At 35.4% G+C, this 20,735-nt stretch overlaps 2 protein-coding genes across 2 annotated transcripts in view; one reads left to right on the plus strand and one right to left on the minus strand.

Moving 5' to 3' along the window:
- The window catches only part of LOC149558823 (Major facilitator superfamily protein), a 239,510-nt gene that overhangs the window by 211,694 nt on the left and 7,081 nt on the right, over nucleotides 1-20,735 (plus strand). Inside the window, exons 8-10 of the mRNA XM_089832862.1 lie at nucleotides 975-1,121; nucleotides 1,211-1,284; nucleotides 12,478-12,566. Of these exons, the coding sequence (XP_089688988.1) occupies nucleotides 975-1,121; nucleotides 1,211-1,284; nucleotides 12,478-12,566 (310 nt within the window). The remainder of the gene's footprint in view (nucleotides 1-974; nucleotides 1,122-1,210; nucleotides 1,285-12,477; nucleotides 12,567-20,735) is intronic.
- On the minus strand, nucleotides 16,611-19,005 carry LOC149558824 (uncharacterized). The gene is made up of 6 exons (XM_089786129.1): nucleotides 18,767-19,005; nucleotides 18,266-18,694; nucleotides 17,802-18,100; nucleotides 17,589-17,686; nucleotides 17,113-17,170; nucleotides 16,611-16,801 (listed from the first exon to the last, which is right to left on the minus strand). The coding sequence occupies exons 1-6, from the start codon at nucleotides 19,003-19,005 to the stop codon at nucleotides 16,611-16,613; spliced, it is 1,314 nt and encodes a 437-aa protein (XP_089642255.1).

Genomic DNA, 20,735 nt, shown 5'->3' on the forward strand with positions numbered 1-20,735 from the left:
ATGTGATCTAATCTGCAAGGACTGTAAAATCATATGGAGGCTGACTGCATTTGGAGGTGAATACCTTGTGTTTTGACAGCCTATTGCATCTTGAGATAGGCCACATTAGTCACAGCAGCTTGCAAATCGTGGTGGAACTACATTGGCATTTCCAGGTTCTTGCCAACTTATAAATTATTGTCTATGCAAATTATATCGGTGTGCTAATAGAATATATTGAAGATTTTCATGATTGGTGAATACAAACCTTTGTAATTTATTAGTAATTCTTGGCATTGCTTTGTATTTCCTTTCATATACATATTTGTTCTAAAAATATATACTGAAAAATCCAAAATTTGCAAAAACTATGAAACAACACATGTGAACTATCAAAGCATGTTTGCCTAGTGTTTAACAAAAAGGCAAAATATTGATCAGTAGTGGAAATTTATGTTTAACCGGTCAAGGGTTATTACAATTTAATAGGGAATTATTAAGGGCATTTGTGATATGCAACACTCAAATGTGTAAAGAGGGGTCGAAATGCTCTGGTATAGTGGACCAAGGTGACCCAAATTGATTGTTTCTAGTCAAAAAGTCAAGTCAAACATGAATTGGACCCTCTAGGATGTAATATAAGGTGGTGGGCCGATAATTCCTAAAATGACTTAAATGCATCAATAGGGGACATGGTAGCTGTATAGAGAAGCAAAGTAAGAAACAAATTCTGGTTGATTGCATATAGCCAAAACCCCCTATTATGTGATTGTGTTATAATAGGGCACTCCGGGTTCATGGAATTCCGCAGATAAAATCCTCTTGCCATATTATCTTCTATTCGAGTACTTGTAAACTATGAATTCTTAAAGTAACAGATTACATAAATGTCACAATTTACTAAAGTAATTCGGAAATCATCCCATTTATTCATAAACATTTTATCAAAGGAAATCAAGGTTGGCTCTAAATATAATTGCTTGTTTTTGTTACAGCTCCTGCTATAGGTGGAACCCTTTTTTGTCTTCAACAATTCGCTGGTATCAATGGTGTTCTTTACTTTTCATCCTTGACATTTGCTGATGTGGGCATTAGTAACAATACAGTTGCAAGTATCGCAGTTGGAATTGCCAATTTTGCAGGTATATAATGCTGTTTAAGAATTCATACCACTGTTAGGTAGTATAAACTTTCTGAAGTCCTGCTCATTTGTTGTCTTATCTGTGCACAGGGGCCATTATTGCTCTATACTTGATGGATAAGCAGGGGAGGCGTAGTCTTCTTATGGGAAGTTATATAGGAATGGTAAGGATATTCTCTACATTTAATTATGGTAACAGTTGACTACTTGCTAGGATTAAGAAAAGTGTTAGTGAATTCTATAATTCTAACTATTGAAAATTTTGTCAATGCCAACAAAACTTTGATGTTCATGCAGGGATAAGTTTTTCCTTGTGATATTTTACTACTTGCACAGTAACTGAATCTCTCAGTCTCTGGGCATTCTCTGTGATAATCCTGCCACTAGTTCTTGCATTTTTTATTATTGCATGGACACAATCCTCCATTGTAATGCACCAATGTTTTTTGGGTTTTATATCATCTTGGAAATATCTTGTACAAATCCCTAGTCTAGAGTTTTCAGCCCAAGAAATTAATATGGGCTTGAAGTGTAAATGAATATCAATGTGGTGAAGTGTTGAAAGGTATGGCTTGTGCGGGCAGTGATTCAACTTAATACAACATTTCTACCATAGTATATATATGTTGCCTTGATCTGTATAATGGAGAACTTAAGTTGTTTTTGGTTTTTCTTTATGTTATTGGCCGCTGGGACTGCAGGTGCTGCTTGATACTTTTGGAAGCCCTGTGGAAGCTGGCCGGAAGCCAGCCACAGGCTTCTGGAAGTACCGTGCATCCGTCTGCTTTGGATGCGGAAACCAGCCCTGTATAGGATGAATTGGTATCAGCTGAAATATTGAAGAATATGGTTAATGGGAATGGAATTCTGTAATAATGTGTACTGGAAAATCTCGTTTTTCTTCTATTATGCTGTATAAATACAAGTACTCTGAGGTTTATAACATGCTTCTGAATATTGTGTATATTAAATTATACCAATAATTGACTAATATAAGAAACTGTGTAATTATTGTTTTAACTGTAGTGAACCTAGTTATCACCATGTGCAATCTTATCACCTATATAATTATATGTACAACTTATATTATAGCCTCTTGTAAGCTTATATAATAAGTTGTAATCCATCCACTGTTGGTGTAGATGGCATCTTTTACCCTTTTCTGTAATGCACTTTATATTGATTCCTTCACTATTTTCATATAATTTGCTCTTTTTTTGTGATACATTATATATTGAGTCCTTCTGTGAGTTCATGCAATGGACCTTTGATTTATAACAAGTTGTGATCAAAGCATCATTCTTGCAACTTGTGGTTATAATTTTGTTGATGATTAAAGTCCATTACCAAACTATTTTTGGTTTACTTGATCAAAACAACAAAGTCCTATATTGAGTTAAGACACAAAAAAGTGCAAACAGAATGTGAAAGGGTGTGACTTCAGATTTGGAAGTGTGACCAAGGAAATGAAAGGCGTTGTGACAAGATATATGAAAAAGAGCAACATAAGGTATAGAAGAAGGCTGCAACTTAAGATATGAAAAGGTGCCATATGAAATGAAAAAAGGTGCAACTCCAGGTACTAAAGAATGTGAGATGAGTTATAGAAAGTATGAAATGACACAGAAAATGGTTTTCATTAATGTGCGCATGCCATCACTTCTTATTCACGGAACAACTACGCTTATAATAGTGGGGACCACCCACCTGACCCGGTTAAGACACTTTTATCATTCTTTGTTTTCTAGTTAATACGAAGGAAACTAGCTTTATGTAAGATCTGCATCTTTATTCGTTTATGTTTATACTTCATGTAAGCTTTTTTTCTTCATGCATTAATATGTATGCTTCGTGTCTTCATATATTCTTACATATATTTCATATTTTCAATTGTATATTTTAAGAGACTGAACTCAATTTCATACAAAAGGACAGATTCATCAACAGAATAAAAGGAGATACCTAAGACTGAAAAAGATGAATAGAAAATGATGGAATAAGTAGTAATATTGACACAAATGACAATACCCAGGTAAGTTATGACAATAACTTAGAGGAGGTATTGAAGGTCACAATATTGTGGATTGACTCCTTACATAGGATGAAGACAACAATAAAGCAACATAACTGCAGGAGTACGCACTTGGTAAATGATCAACACAAATTCTATCGGTTACTAGCCATGGGTATAATGATAACTGTATCAAGCATATAGGAAGATGGTTTGACTAATCATAGTTACAAAGGATACATTTATTCTATGAGCGATACAAGAATCTGATGGCAAGAATGTTATCTGTAAGGAAGATATTGTTAGAAACAATAGTCCACCAAGATAACTGAGAGGGGGGGTGAATCAATTATCCAACAGTTAAAAACATTTATCCTCTTTAAACAAACTTAACCATTCAAGCAAAGTAAACAACAACCATACAAAGATGCTCATAAACAATTACACTAGATATGTAGGCTAGGGAAACCCTTGATCAAAGGGAAAACCCCGGTGGGAATGATGCCCACAAGATGATGTACTAATATAAATATTCCTTGTTAGAGGATGGACCCTATTAGGAGTCTATTACAACATTTAGTACAATGAGTCCCTATTAGGGGATTTTGTATCCTTATTAGGAGATTTCAACCTTGTTAGGAGTTGTGCCAACCCTGTTAGGAGTTGTGGAAGATCGCTGAACCCACTATTCAAACAGCTTCAGAATCAGATCAATGAACCCACTATCAAATTGACCTCGGTACTATCCCTTTTAGAATAATAAATGTGAAACAAGCTTCTACTTCTTCCTTTGTCTAGTATGTCAGACTTCTCCTTCAGACCATGCAATCAGATCTGGAACGCAGTTCTCAATAATAATAACCCTTAAGGTCACTTACATGCATAGGTAAATCACTCTGCTTGCTCAATAGTTTGCAAGTCTCATATGCTCTCTATATCTTTTACACAAAAAACATCTTTCCTTTATACCATGCCCAATAATAAATCCTTGAGTCGGTTTCCCACTTAATTATAGTACATAAATTAAACGAATACACATTTAATTAATATTGTCGGCTCAGAGTTATAAGAAAACTTTTACTTGTGTGACTTCTGTACATGCGCACTCTCTGACGTCATCACCGACCAATATACTGTCTCTAGTTAATTGTGCAACCTTTCATTACATTTGTGATGAATTGCAACAATCACACAATAGGAACTACTTTCCTAATACTCTGTTTCCATATGGTTCTCTGTAGATCAATAATATCTTCCGTATATTGTCAATTCAGGTTCCGCGCACTTACCCTTGTAACAAACACATACTGTAGTATACTTTGGACACTGCACATCAATAGATGAGTAATGCATTGTTCTTAATACAAAGATCACAGTTTGCTGCTCTGTCAGTCTTCATAAACTTACTACTATGTTGTCATCAATGACAAACACAGTCATGAATACGTCATATCAATGTTTTGTAATGCTCCCTTATAGTGATATCATCAACATTCATGCTAACAATCTCCCCATTTGGCATTGGTGGCAACATAGATGAAAAACATTTAAGTTCCAAGAATACCAAGTATACAGATCAATCAAATCTTGCTTCATTTTCCTGAAACAAACATCATACATCATGTTCTCATTTCTTCCCCATTATACTACATAGAATGTTTTTCATGTCACTCTCTCCCCCATTGACATCAATGGCAAAGGTTAAGGTGTAATACACAAATAGTTCAATTGTTGAAAGATACAATAATCTATCAGCACGACCTCAAGCCGGTCTGTTGCTTTACAACTTTTCTATATAAATCCATAAACAACTCAAGTGTTTAGAGACATTGTTGCATACCAATTACCAATTACCAAGAGTCCTTTGCTGACTCTGTTCATCACAAATACTCCGCCATTGAGGAAGCATCAGCATTTAGTCCAGTTCTAACAATGGTGCTATGTACCTTAGATTGATGCACTTTTGTATCTTCTACTCTGAAATAGGCAAGAGCATAACCCCAAGCATACCTCTTAGGTACTCAAATGTGTCCTTTGGTAAAGCCTTTGTGAAAATGCCTACAATCTGTTCCTTAGTATTAACATACTCTAGTTTGATTTCTTTCTCTACAACTTTCTCTCTCAACACATGATACTTTATAGAGATGTGCTTAGCCTTAGAGTGCAAAACAAGATTCTTAGACATGCTTACTGTATTTGTGTTATCATAGTAAATGATAACAGGTTCTTTGAATGTAATTCCAATATCCTTCATCATCTGCTTCATCCATATAACTTGATTACAATTGTTTGCTACTGCAACATATTCTGCCTCTGCAGTACTCCGTGAAGTGCAATCTTGTTTCTTGTTGAGCCAAGAAACTAGTCTTCTACCAAGAAAGAATGCCCCTCCATTGGTGTGTTTTCTATCATCCATATCTCTTGCCCAATCAGCATCAGTATAAGTGCAAAGAGTAAAATCATTACCTTTGTCATACCAAATGCTATAATCAGATGTCCCTTTTAGATATCTAAATATCCTTTTTGCTGCTGCGTAGTGATATTCCTTAGGATCAGCCTGAAATCTTGCCACAATTACAACCGCATTAGTTATATCTAGTCTACTATGAGTTAGATACTGCAATCCTCCAATCATAGATCTGTACTTCTTTTGTTCAACAATAGGTGTCTCATCCTTGCTAGATAACTTGTGACTAGTTACCATAGGAGTTCCAATAGGTTTGCAATTTTCTAGTCCAAATCTTTTACTAAATCTTTCAAATACTTAGTCTGAGAAATAAAGATAACTTCATTGTTTTGAACAATTTGCAATCCTAAGAAAATTTTCATTTCTCCTATCATACTCATCTCAAATTCGTTCTTCATATCTTCTGAGAATTTGTTACTGGCTTCATTGTTTCCTCCAAAAATGATATCATCAACAAATACAATGATTATCAACAAAACATTTTCTATTTCTTTCAAGTACAAGTTGTTGTCTACTGTTCCTTTAGCAAATCCAAGCTTTGCTAAGTATTTATCTAACCTTGCATACCAGGTTCTAGGTGCTTGCTTTAATCCATACAAGGATTTCTTTAATCTGCAAACCATATCCTTCTCTTTTGTCAAAGGAAAACCTTCTGTCTGCTCAATATAAACTTCTTCTTCAAGTTCTCCATTCAAGAATGCTGACTTAACATCCATATGATATACCTTGAAGTTTTTATTTGCTGCATATGCCAAGAACATTCTAACTTCTTCCATTCTTGCTATAGGTGCATATGTTTCCCCATAATCTATTTCTTCTTGTTGAGAATAGCCTTTGCATAATAGTCTTGCTTTGTTTCTTATTACTTCTCCTTGCTCATTCATTTTGTTTCTGAATACCCACTTTATGCCAATCACACTCTTGTTCTTAGGTCGAAAAACTAATTCTCATGTGTCATTCTTTATTATCTGTTTGAGTTCTTCCTCCATTGCTCTTATCCAATGATCATCCTTGATTGCTTCATCTGTGCTCTTTGGTTCAACTTGAGATATTAGACATAGATCTTCATTGATTCTGCTTCTGGTCATTACTCCTTTTTCTTTACTTCCTATTATCTAATCAGCAAGATGATTTCTCATCATATTCTTATTTGGGGTAGGAGTTGCTGCTTCAACTCTTATTTTAGGTACTACGCTCTGTTCTCCTCTTATTTCTTCAGTTTGCACATTATTCTGCAAGTCATTGTTAGTCTTGAGAAATAATTCATTAAATCTGTTGGTCATCCCAAAAAATTATCTTCATCATAGTTATAATCCATCATCTTTTCTTTGGTGCCAAACTTTTCATCTATTCTCACATTTGCGCACTCTACTATAGTTTTTGTTCTATAGTTGAAACATCTATAAGCTTTACTTTTTAATAGATAGCCAACAAACACACCTTCATCGCTCCTTGGATCAAACTTACCAATATCGTCATCTCTTTTGATGTAACATTTGCTCCCAAATATTTTGAAATATTTGATTGATGGTGAGTATCCAAACCATAACTCATAAGGTGTTTTCTCCATACCTTTTCAGATTTGTACTCTGTTTAGAGTGTATACTGCTGTATTGACTGCTTCTCTCCAAAATGTTTTTGGTATATTATTCTCAAATAACATAGCTCTTGATGCTTTCTCAATTGATCTGTTTATTCTTTCAACAATCCCATTCTGCTAAGGTGAATAAGGTGAAGATAGCTGTCTCCTAGTTCCATGCTCTTCACAGTAGATATTGAATTCTCTGGAAGTGAATTCTCCTCCTCTATCAGATCTTAAGCTCTTGATTTTAACTCCAAATTCATTCTCTACTCTATTCTTGAGTATCTTGAATTTTTCAAATGCTTCTGATTTTTCGTTAAGAAAAGCTACCCACATCATTCTGGTAAAATCATCAACAAAGATCATAAAATACCTTTCTCCATAGAATCCTCTTGTTCTTGAAGGACCACTTAAATCTGTATGGACCAATTCTAGCTTCTCTATAGTACGAAACTTCTTGCTAGGAAATGAAACTTTCTTCTGCTTAGCCAAGATACATTCCTTACAAATAATGTCAGTAGGCTTAGTGATCTTAGGTAAATCTCTCACATGTGTATTACTGACTTTCACAATGTTAAAAAAATTTATGTGACAAAATCTTCTATGCCATAACCAACTATTGTCATTTTTAGCTACTAAACATGTTATTTTTGTGGTGTTCAATTGAAATACATTACCTCTGGCTCTTGTGCCAATACCAAACAATTTTCCTTGTCCTTAATGATACATGTGTCCATAAGCTGTCTAACACTTAACAAGTTAGGTTTCAGTCCATCAATAAATTAAACATCATCAGTATTTGTTTTACCATCAAGTGTGATAGACCAATTCGTGTAATGTGATAGGCTGCATTATTCCCTACTGACAATCCCTCCATCATGACTTCTGAATTTTACAAATTTGCTCATATCACTAGTCATGTGATGTGAACAACCACTATCAATGATCCAATCTTTCCTTTCAACTTGTGAGATCAATGCACTTTCTTCTCTAATCTCTTTGTCAAGATCATCCTCTTTTATAGCTACGAAACCCAATTCATCTTCACTTATGCTTTGATCAGATTCTTCTTCTTCTTCTTCTTCATTAGCATATAAGCAATTTCTAGGTCTTCTAGGTCTAAATCTTTCCTAATACTTCTTTTCTCTTTTAGGACACTTAGATGCATAATGACCATATTCATTACATGTCCAACACTTAAAGATATTCTTACCATCTTTTTCTCTTTCCACAAGAAGAGTTACTCCTTTGATCTTTTCCTCAACAGTCATGCTGCTGCTAGCAATGTCTCCTTGCACTTTTGTGTTCTTTGCTAGACCAGGTTTAACATTTAATGCACTAAATGTTGTCTCAACTTTTGCTAATTCTCCAGATTGTTTTAGATCAAATTCTGCAGCTTTTACCAAGCAATGTTTCTTTGGTGAAATTATTAGTATAGGGTATCATTAGCTGAATCATCTGTGTTATTGTCTTGAAAGGTGGTGTTAGACTTTTCAAGATCTTCCATATTACTTCATTATCTGATTTGGTTCCACCACGAGATCTAATCCCTGCAACAATCTCAGATATTCTGCCAATATAGCTTCTTACAGATTCATCTTCCATCATTCTAACATCTTGAAATGCACAATGCAAATTTTGTAATCTTACTCTTTTTGTATGTGTATCACCCTCATAATTAGCTTCTAAAGTTTTCCAAATTTCATGAGATGTTTTGAGTAGTTTTACTTGACAATACTCACTTTCAGGTAGGGCTAACAATATTACTTCTCTTTCCCTTATGTTGAACATAAATACTTCTCTTTGCTCTTCGGTACAGTTTTCAAGATTGTCTTCTTTTGCAATATCCTTAGATACCTTGGTTACAAGCCAATATCCTGGACTTGCGCACAAAAGATGAGTCTTCATCTTATTCTTCCAGCTGTCGTAATTGGTGGCATCAAATCGCAGACTTTCCTTTCTGAACATGTTCGCCATGGATCTCCCAAAGCTGTTAAACTTTTTCTTCAAGGACCTGACGCTTTGATACCAATTGTTAGAAACAATAGTCCACCAAGATAACTGAGAGGAGGGGGGGAATGAATTAGTTATCCAATAGTTAAAAACATTTATCCTCTTTAAACAAACTTAACCATTCAACCAAAGTAAACAACAACCATACAAAGATGCACATAAACAATTACACCAGAAATGTTGAGTAGGGAAACCCTTGATCAGAGGGAAAACCTTGGTGGAAATGATGCCCACAAGATGATGTACTAATATAAATATTCCTTGTTAGAGGATGGACCCTGTTAGGAGTCTATTACAACATTTAGTACAATGAGTCCCTGTTAGGAGACTTTGAATCCATGTTAGGAGATTTCAACCCTGTTAGGAGTTGTGGAAGACAGCGGAACCCACTGTTCAATCAACTTCAGGATCAAATCAATGAACCCACTGTCCAATTGACCTCGGTACTATTCCTTTCAGAATAATAGATGTGAAACAAGCTTCTACTTCTTCCTTTCTCCAATACGTTGGACTTCTTCTCCTTCAAACCATAATCAGATCTGGAACTTAGTTCTCAATAATAATAACCCTTAAGGTCACTTACACACATAGGTAAATCACTCTACTTCTTTAGTGCTCTGCTTGCTCAATAGTTCGCCAGTCTCATATGCTCTCTATAGCTTAAACACAGAAAACATCTTTCCTTTATACCATGCCCAATAATAAATCCTTGAGTCGGCTTCCCACTTAATTATAACATGTTAATTAAACGAATACACATTTAATTAATATTGTCGGCTCACAGTCATAAGCAGACTTTTACTCGTGCGACTTCCATACATGCACACTCTCTGACGTCATCACCGGTCAATATATTGTCTACAGTTAACTGCACAACCTTTCATTACATTTGTGATGAACTGTAGCAATCACACAATAGGAACTGGTTTCCTAATACTTTGTTTCCATACGTTTCTCTGTAGATCCATAATATCTTCTGTATACTGTCAATTCAGGTTCCGCACAGTTACCCTTGTAACAAACACATACTGTAGTATACTTTGGACACTACGCATCAATAGATGAGTAATGTATTGTTCTTAATGCAAAGATCACAATCTGCTGCTCTGTCAGTCTTCACAAACTTACTACTATGTTTTCATCAATGACAAACACAGTCATGAATATATCATATCAATGTTCTGCAATGCTCCCCCATAGTGATATCATCAGCATTCATGCTAACAGATATTGTCTAGGATGTCTTGTAAATAATAATGAGTTGAGACTGTGGTGCATTATGCATGATATAAAGATACATAGGTACAAAGCTGAAGGGGATAGGCAACAATAATAGCTAATGCCAAGCATTATGCTAACAACGAGTAGTAGTATTAAGTATTGATAGTAACCACAATTGATAACAAAGGTTAGTTAATGAAAGGCATCAATTTTATAAATAAACTCATTGGTATCCTTAATGTAAACCAATGTGGGTTGTGTTATGAAAAGGTGCAACCATTTGATATTATGAGTATATAGGAGGAGATAGTTTCATTTAAAGAGGGACAGGGAATGCATGAAAAATTTATTCTATACTAGATTGGATAGAAGCTTATATAACATAGAGAAGATTACAGAAAATAAGATATATATTTGTTACTCTGTAGAAGACTCAGATTGATAAATGTAATGGTTATTGATCAAATCAAAGGATCAAAGTTGTACACTATATACTTGGTTATAATCATGGGATGTATATTAATAGTAAATTAATCATGGGATCTATATTAATAGTAAATTAATCATAGGGTGTATATTAATAGTAAATTTAAGATGTGTGTATATATAATTCTGATTGTAAGTATATATTATTGTATACAAACACACACATTCAAATTACAATAAAAGACTATGGAGACTAAACGTTAGATCTTTCAGTAATGCTTTTGGATGGGTAGGTTTATAGGGAGGGGTGAGTAATTCTATTCTAAGTCAGATGATTCCCTGGTAGTGGTAATGCCAGGAGTTTATGAAACCTGTGGGCATAATTGTGGAGATGGTTTCAGTGTCCTATGACAGTAATTCACAATCCTCCATTACGATTAGGAAAGAAGTAAAGATTAGTTTTAAATATAGCAATTATGGTTTGCATTATGAACAAATTAAATCTCGTTTAATTTTTAAGGCATAATATTGCATAATAATGTATAGTGATGCATGTTAAACAGACAATCCCTAGTAGGGGATGTTACAACGGCCCATCTTGTACATACTGAGTTCTTTATTTTTCGTTTGAACTTTCACATTTCTGTACCATTAATGTTCTTATCTATGGAATTAAGTTTAATACAGTGCTTTATGTAATTTGAACATTCAATACAAACAATGCATATTTTTGTGTTACTGAATCACAATTTGATATTTTCTACATATGTTAGCCTGAGTTTCTTTATATATGGATAGCTCTACAATTAAGTTCTTTTGGAGCCTAAATAATTCCTCCTTTTTAAATGGGTGATCAAATATCACAATTTTTTATGATTTTTTTTGTTGAGCAAGTCATTAATAATTTTTGTTTGTGAGTTTGGTTCAAGCATAGCTAAATCTGATAACTGACTTCCCAATTTTGAGTCCGACTTCTATTTTAAAGTGCTTCACTCTCTTTGCTTCATTCATAGCAATAATTCTGTAACAATAGTGCACAGTTTAGAGGTTTTGCAATTTTTACTTTAAAATTGAAGAATATCTCACTCATAGCAACAATCTTAGTTGCTTGTATCTGTTACTTTTACTACTTGCTTCCCTCTGCTGCTCCCCCTACTCATCCTTTTTAATTTTAACTGCGGAAAAACTGAAACAACAAAACTAACTTGCATCCAACTGTGTCAGACTATTTTCTTGTGCATTTTTCTGTCTGCAATCAGCAGGGTGCTATCAAATTTTTTATTTTAATGTATAAGATTTCTTCTTTAGATGCTTTTCAGTGTATGGTATAGTGTGATATGAACTGTATTGAAAATGTTTGGGGCCGTCAATGACATAGCACCAGACATGGTTTTATCTGTTGTAGTTGTATGCCACAGGAAGGAATATAAGATATCATAAAGTAATACTTTAAGTTTCTTTTCAGTTTATTGGCATCTATATGTCCTGTTATAGCAATTTGAATGCCGTGTCCCTGTTGTTGATACTTTTACGGGTTACCATTCTGTTAGGAGACGTGTATATGGCATATTGACACAACAACATTACAAAGAGGGTTTTTACACATTTAATATTATTTGTTTATTCTTTTGGTGCAGGCAAGTTCTATGTTCCTGCTAATTATTCCATTTGGTGTACCAGTTAATGAACTGACAAGTCGTTTTCTTTCAATTTTTGGAACTCTCATGTAAGTAGTCCTGAATTATGATCTAAAATGTAAATGCTTTCTCTCTCTCTCTCTCTCTCTCTCTCTCTCACACACACACACACACACACACACACACACACATGCACATGCACGCGCGCACACATTATATATAGACACTCACATGTGTGTGTGTGTGTGTATTTTGTGTTTTCCAATCTCTCTCTCTCTTTCTCTCTCACACACACATAAATTTTCTATGCTTATGGTATATACCTAGATGAATATATGAAATAAGAAATTTGCAACTAAATTCTGTGGTTATTTACAAATTTTGAATAAAGCAGGGTATTATAATGTTTAACAGGCATTTTGGTTGTAGTTGACATATAGACCTTTTTTATATCTGTGCTTAAAAAATGTTCATTGTGTACAGTTCTGCAACTAGAGATAACAATCTGACTTCAGGATCAGAACTTATTTGAGTTTAGAATGAACCTTATTTGAATTCTATGTTCAGATATAAATGACAACTACAGATCTAACTAGTAATCACAAACTTGGATGAAATAATTCTTCTTAAGAATCCGTGGGAATATGACTGCTAGGAGATCAGACTTTATGTTTTCTGTGTGTCTCCAAACTGTAGTCATAATCCGTCTATATATCCCCTAAGAGGGTATGTCCCTTAAGGGACATAACTCTTGGCACATAACAAATATATAATTATCCTAGATCGGCGACTAAGAGATACGTGTGTGTTAGTCTTAACTAATGATTAGTCGATAACAAACTGAGCATTTATTTCCAAATCGCCGGCTCATACAAAGGATATATAAATTATTATAAATGCCAATCCTGAGTATATATAGAGAGAAGAGTAAGGTACGATCTGTACCAGTCGACCTGAGGATTATCAAGGTTAAATTCTTAACACTCCCTCTTAACCTTATAATCCTACAGAGAGATATATCTAGCAACATCAGTACAATTGTTAAGCAAGAATATATACTCTATATTTGTCTTTCTCTTCTTAGTATGTAGTATCATTGAACATATGATACAAAGTCATATTACTAAGCCTGTGATATGACAAATCACTGCTACTAGTGATAAGACACATGTTGTGACTCATAGAAACTGATATTTCTAAATCACAACTAGACCCTGAATTTAAGATCTACCAGAATACATGATATACCCAAAGAATTTCTAGAATTCTTTCTTTATCCAATTTGTGACCCATGAACATAGTAATGTCAATATCACAAGACAATCAAAAATTCACTTGGATCTTACAGTAAAATATACTGTTAGGGCATTATCTAAGAGATCGTCACCTCTCATAATGCCTTTACACAAGTATTCATTATTTCAGAGATCGTCACCTCTAAATAATGATTACACATGGTGGAGCCCATAACTGTCAATAGCCTGACAAATAAATGTTAACTTTATTAATAACTAAAGAGTACAAATGAATTACAACTCAACCATACCAAGTCTCTTTCTGAAATGTTCTATCTTTACTCTAGATAGAGGTTTGGTGAGTATATCTGCAGTTTGATCTGTAGTACAAATGTATTCCAATTTAACAGCATTCCTGTCTACCATATCTCTAACATAATGGTAAGGAATTTCAATATGCTTGGATCTATCATGGAAAACTGGATTTACAGAGAGCTTGATGGAACTTTGATTATCACAATGAATGATCGTAGGATTCATGGCTTGCCTAAATAATCCCACAAGTAACTTCCTTAGCCATACTGCTTCTCGAGAAGCCATTGCTGCTGCAATGTATTCAGCTTCTGTGGAGCTCTGAGCTACTGAGGATTGCTTTCTGCATATCCATGAAATCATCGCTGATCCTAAACTAAAACAGCATCCTGAAGTGCTTTTCCTATCTTTAATACTTCCACCCCAATCTGAATCGGTGAATCCATGCAAATCTAAAGCAACTTTCTCATATTTCAGTCCAAAGTTAATAGTACCTTGAAGGTATCTCATAATGTGTTTAACAGCAACTAGGTGAATTTCTTTAGGTTCACACATAAACTGACTTAATGCATGAACTGCATAGCAAATATCAGGCCTTGTATTAACTAGATACATCAGAGACCCAATTATCTCCCTGTAGAGAGTAGAATCTATTGGAGGTGATTCTGCAGCTGCTTCTTTAAGTTTATGCAAATTGGTCTCCATTGGAGAAGACATGGACTTACAGTTCAACATTCCGAATTTCTTCAAGATATCTGAAGTGTACTTCTTTTGGTTCAGAATGATACTATCTGCATTCTGTCGCACTTCCAATCGTAGAAAGTAATGAAGAAGACCCAAGTCTTTCATCTCGAATTCTCTGATAAGATCTTTCTTGCATTGATCTATAAGATTATCATCACTTGTAATCAATAAATCATCAACATACAATATCAAGATTACCATACCATCTTTATCTCTTTTATAGTACAAGTTCGGATCAGCCTCATTCTTAGAGAATCCTAAGCTAGTGAGATATATATCAATCCTTTCATACCAGGCCCTTGGAGCCTGTTTAAGCCCATAAAGAGCTTTCTTAAGTCTGCAAACAAAAACCTTTGGATCATGAGTTTCAAAACCTTCTGGTTGCTCTATATAGACTTCTTTTGAAATCTTTCCATTGAGAAATGTTGTCTTTACATCCATCTGATGTACCTTCCATCCCTTAGATGCGACAATTGCTAAGACAGCTCTAACAGTAGTGTATCTGGCAACAGGAGCAAAAGTTTCTTTGAAATCAATACCTTCCTTTTGAGAAAAACCTTTGGCTACAAATTTGGCTTTATATTTCTCAATACTTCCATCAGCAGCATGCTTTATTTTGAATATCCATTTTGAAGACACAATAGAATTTCCTTTTGGCCTAGGAACTATTTCCCAAACATCATTTTTCATAATTGATTGATATTCTTCAGTCATAGCTTCTTTCCAGGCTGGATGTTTAATAGCATTGATGTAAAAATCGCCTGAGGAGATTAATCGCCTAGGCCTGAAAAAGTTTAATCGGGAAAAATCGGGAAAAAATCGGGGAAAAAATCAGGAACTAAAAAACCACTAAATTTTAATAAAAAAATGGGATTTTTTTACAGAATTCAATGTTTTTTTGCATCTAATGACTTAATTACTAACAATACATAAGAAACAATCATGTTTAGATATATATCAATGCAAAAAGAGTTATTAATCGGTAAATTACTAACAAGTAAGTAGTGACAAGTTGTAAATTACTAACAACTAACAAGTTCACAACACATGAGAAGTATTGTCATAAATAAAGTGTCAAATGTAAAGAGTTCAAATAAGCACATCAACATGACTACAAATAAGTACAAATGTCAAATACAGGACTACATCTTCCTCTTCCCAGTCACTTTACTAGCGAGTGCAGGAGAGGGTAAAGCTCTAGAACTAGAACCCCGCAGGGTTTGTGCCCGTGTCTGTGTCTGTGCCAATGCAGGAGATGGTGTAGCTATAGAACTAGATGTCGGTATCTCCACATTCGCTGCGCGTAAGATGTCAAGGTCCTCTGCAGTAAGCTCAATGTCATCATCCTCATCATCGCCCTCCTCGATGTCATCCAAATCGATGTCATATCCAGTTCCACCCCCTTCTTCCTCCGCAGCCTCCTCCGCGGCCTCCCTCTCCAAATTGGAGATGTCCTCCTGTGTAAATAAGGGAGCCTGCTCCTGTGCCGTCCAATCATAATAAGGATCTATCTCATCCAAATCGATTGGCCCAGGAGGATCTTGTTGCGCCTTTTTCATGCGCAATTTAAGATTATATTGCACATAGACCATGTCATTCATCCTCTTTTGGGACAACCTGTTTCTCTTTTTTGTGTGGATGGCCTCAAACAAACTCCAGTTGCGCTCACAATGTGATGCGCTACAAGGCTGTGATAGGATTCTGAGAGCAAATTTTGCAAGATTTGGACTGCTTGCACCCCAAGTGGTCCACCAAGCCACTGCATCACAAAAATTGTACAAGTTAGAAAATACTAATAGACAACAAAAAATGAAACATAAATATTAATTTAGCATTTGAGATTCAGAAGTTTGCAAATGTATTACCTGGGGTTTGTGTAAGCCTTGCTCTCTTGCAAAGAGAAGTGGAGAACACCTTGTCTCTCGCTGAAGTGAAGATCTCCTGCTCAGCGATGATTTTATCTCTTGTTTCCTCGTTGGTTACCATCTTTTCGACGCACTCACTTAGGCCTCTGATGACCTCTCCATCAGGATCTGCATATGTACCATCAGCCCTAAAACCAAAAACCAAAAACAAATAAGTCTTCCAATTTTAGTACACACCCAACACCCTACGAAAGCAAAATGAACTCAAGTCTTCGTTAACTTAAATTTGAGTAAGAATGAGCTTATAGTATACCTAAAACGTGGGTTGAGGAAATATCCTGCTGCATGAATGGGTTGGTGAAGCTGATTATTCCACCTTCTATCAATGATCTGCCAAATGGGTTCATATTTGATGCTTTCCCCCTTGTAGTAATTTTTGACAGATTCTTTGGCCTTGTCCATGGCCTCATATAGTTCACCCATTGGCGTTTGGTCTCCATCAACCAAACGCAAAACTCCAACTAAAGGCTCAGACACCTGCAGTATAAATTTGAAATTAGTTGACAAGTTACAAAATTATTATTTACTTGAGTTACAAACTTAGTATGTTATAAAGTTGTAAAGTGTAAACTAAAACTTAAAGTTTTGTAGTTACCTTTACTATTTCATCAGCCTTATCTTCAAAATATTTATCAAACACAATCCGCACAACATTCTCTCCTTCACTCTTCTTTGAAAATGTGGAAGCAAGCCATTTTTTGGAAACAAACATTTGCTTCAAAGAAGCCAAATTATCGAGAATGCTTTGCAATGTCAAAAAAATCCTTGCAAACCTTGTGACGGCAGGCCTGACAATTTCTTTGCCATCAGTGTGCTCTCTCATCAGGCTAAGGACCCATGGGTGATTGTATATGTATTTTGTCACCCGCCTTGCATCCTCCACAATTAGAGTGACCCACTCAAGTTTGCCCATGTCCTCCAAAAGAAGGTCAAGGACATGTGCTGCACATGGGGTCCAAGAGAGAGTGGGGTGCCTCTGCTGTAGGAGTTTTCCTGCCAATTGTAAAAGCAAATACTAATTAGTTTCCAACTTTTCAAATATATCAAACTATTAAAAATTCTTGTTGTGAAATTCACAATGCACATGCAACATAAAATTACGGTTTACCTGCTGATACATATGCAGCAGCATTGTCTGTGATGATTTGCACCACATTTTCAATGCCAATCTCTAAGACCATGTTCTCCAACATCAATGCTAATGTCTGAGCATTTTTTACCTTGTTGGAGGCATCGATTGATTTCAGGAACACCACATTATCATTACAGTAGGCCAAAAAATTAATTATGGTCCTGCTCTTCCCATCCGTCCACCCGTCAGAAAGAATGGTGCAACCAAATTTTGTCCATTCTTGTTTCTGTTCCTCAACAAATGCTTTGGCCCTCTCAACAGCATTTCCAATAAGCCTACAAAAACAAAACTTAGTTATGTCTTAGATTCTTAGTAATTTAAAATTGATTTAGACTTTAGTAATCAACATTCTAATTTCTAGATAAATTAATTAAAATTTAGAACTAAGTAAAATGTTAAAAATTAAAAGGAAATCGAGTGTAATAAAATTATTCGCTTACCTGCCACCCAACACAAAACGAGAAGGGGACTTGTACCCCTTTCCTGCAACTGTCAACCCTGTGGCCAAAGCCTCCCAATAGGGACTGTCAACAACACTAATAGGAAGGTTGTTGAAAACCCAGAAATCTGCTAGTGCATTGTCCAATTGGTCATGGACCTCCTTATTCCATCTAGTGGCCTCTAATGAAGGTTGTGCACCAGGTGTGTGCCTCGACACAAAATAGCTCCCTATCCCAGAAGCACCTACTGATCCTGATGGTGTGGAAGTGCTAGGAGGTGTAGGAGTGGGAGTGGGAGTGGAACTCGTGAAAGAAAAAACACCTTGTTTGCGGACACGTGGCCCACGATAAGAGCCAGCCATGCTCTCAATGGCTGCCTCCTCCTCCTGAACATCAACGAAACTGCCCTGGGTCTCTGCTATGGCTGCCCTGACATGCAATTTATTCCGCTCTCTTTGCAATTTTTTTTGCTCTCCAGCTGCGAGCAAGGCATTTGCAAACCTTTTTATTTCTTTTGTTGTATTCTCACAAGGATTCGTATCATGTTTTGAGATCCCTGCGATGTGATATTTGAACCGGTAAATGCCCCTGGATATTACTTTTTCACATCGAATGCAAATCACTTTGGTTGGTTCATCGGGTGCTTCATAGGCATATTTCCATGCTTGATCTCTCGCATTCTTTGGCCTGGTGCCAATGTAGCCTGAGGGGCATGGAGTCAATGGCCATTTGTCTGCCATTTAAAACTGCTGCGGGCTGCCTACACATACAAATTTTTAAAAAAAACTATAAATAAATTATAACAAGATCAAAGTTAACAGTTAAACAAAGAATTCAAGCAACATTCCAATAACAACACCAATAAATTGAAATCCAAATAACATTCAAACAAACTAGCTGCTAAGGTTTCAAATTTTTTTTAAAAGGGCAAATTTTTAGCATAAATTCGATCTAGAATGGAAAAAAATGCAAATGAATGCATTTAATCTTGCTTACATTCATCAAATGCATTCCTAACTAATTAGGAATGTATTTTTATCCATTTACATGCAAGAAAAAAAAATACAATCTCTTGCAAAAACAAAAAACAAAGATTCAAATCACTTACCTAGTAACGAAGAAATCGAATCAAAAGGCCTCCAAATGCACTTGATTCTGCCTATTTCTTGCCAAGAACTCCTTCTCTATCCTCTCCTCTCCAAAACACCCTAAGCAATGTAAAAACATAATGAAAAAAACATGTTTTTTCGTCACTTTATGTGACTGCCGGGCGCGGGTGATTTTTAGGCGATTTTTTAGGCGATTAATCTGCGATTTTTTGGAAAAAATCTGCAAAAAAAAATCGCGATTTTTGGGGCGACTAAATCGCCGGCCCCAAAAAATCGCGATTTTATCTCGTATCGCCGATTAATCGGCGATACTCACATCTATGTTTAATAGCATCAGAAGGATTGGTTGGCTCTATTTTGGATAAATCAATCATATTTGCAGTATAACCCGAGAATCTTTTAGGTCTTTTACTTTCTCTAATAGATCCTGAAGGGGCAGAAAAATGTTGAGCTGCTTCAACTGTTTTTATGGCCCAAAGTGGCCTCTTCTTTGAAGTTTCTTCAAGGTTTATTTCATCTTCGACCTCTTCTAAGTTCTCCCTTTGAGAATCAGATTCACTTATTCTTTCAGAATTTGATAAAGGAGAGGGTTCATGAGAATTTATTGCTCTTTTAAATGCAAGATCTTCCTCAAAGATTACATCTCTGCTAAGTTCAATAGTTTTCTGTCCAGGTATGAAAATTCTATATGCTTTAGAAGTTTCGCTATACCCTACAAAGATACCCTTCCGTCCAGATGGTTCTAATTTGGTTCTCTTTTCTTTTGGCACATGAATGTAAATAGGACATCCAAAGATTCTTAGATGACTTATATTAGGTTTTATTTTAGTAAATGCTTCTTCAGGGGTCTTATCTTTAAGATAGGAGTGAGGGCTTTTGTTTTGGATGTATACATCAGTACAAGACGCTTCTGCCCAAAGATAGTATTCTAGATTTTGATCAAAAATCATAGCCCTAGCAGCTTCTATAATTGTCCTATTTTTCCTTTCAGCTACCCCGTTTTGTTCAGGGTTATAAGGAACAATAGACTCCCTCTTGATCCCTGATTCTTTACAAAAGGTTTTAAACAAATTTGAGGTATATTCTCCTCCATTATCTGTTCTAAGGGCTTTAATTTTATGTCCTGAAAAATTTTCAGTTAATGCTTTGAATTCCTTAAATCTTCGTAATATTTCTTCTGATTCTTTGCACTTTAAAAAGTAAATCCAAGTTTTCCTAGAGAAGTCATCTATGAACAAGACATAATACCAGAATCCTCCGAGGGAGGGAACGGACATGGGTCCACATAAATCTGAATGAATTAATTCTAGTACATTATTTGTTTTTTTAGTACTATCATGAAAAGGACTTCTAGTACTTTT

This window comes from Cupressus sempervirens, chromosome 5 (assembly GCF_028749045.1).
Source record: "Cupressus sempervirens isolate cs-2001-9-10 chromosome 5, ASM2874904v1, whole genome shotgun sequence".
Taxonomy (NCBI): Eukaryota; Viridiplantae; Streptophyta; class Pinopsida; order Cupressales; family Cupressaceae; genus Cupressus; species Cupressus sempervirens.

What these genes read in the sequence shown, in the direction of transcription:
- LOC149558824 (XM_089786129.1), bottom strand. Translation starts at nt 19,005, where the DNA reads ATGGCAGACAAATGGCCATTGACTCCATGCCCCTCAGGCTACATTGGC. An exon ending in ACAACAAAAGAAATAAAAAG is followed by an intron (nt 18,695 to 18,766) that starts GTTTGCAAATGC and finishes ATTGCATGTCAG; the next exon opens with GGCAGCCATAGCAGAGACCC. An exon ending in TGGAGACCAAACGCCAATGG is followed by an intron (nt 16,802 to 17,112) that starts GTGAACTATATG and finishes GTACATATGCAG; the next exon opens with ATCCTGATGGAGAGGTCATC.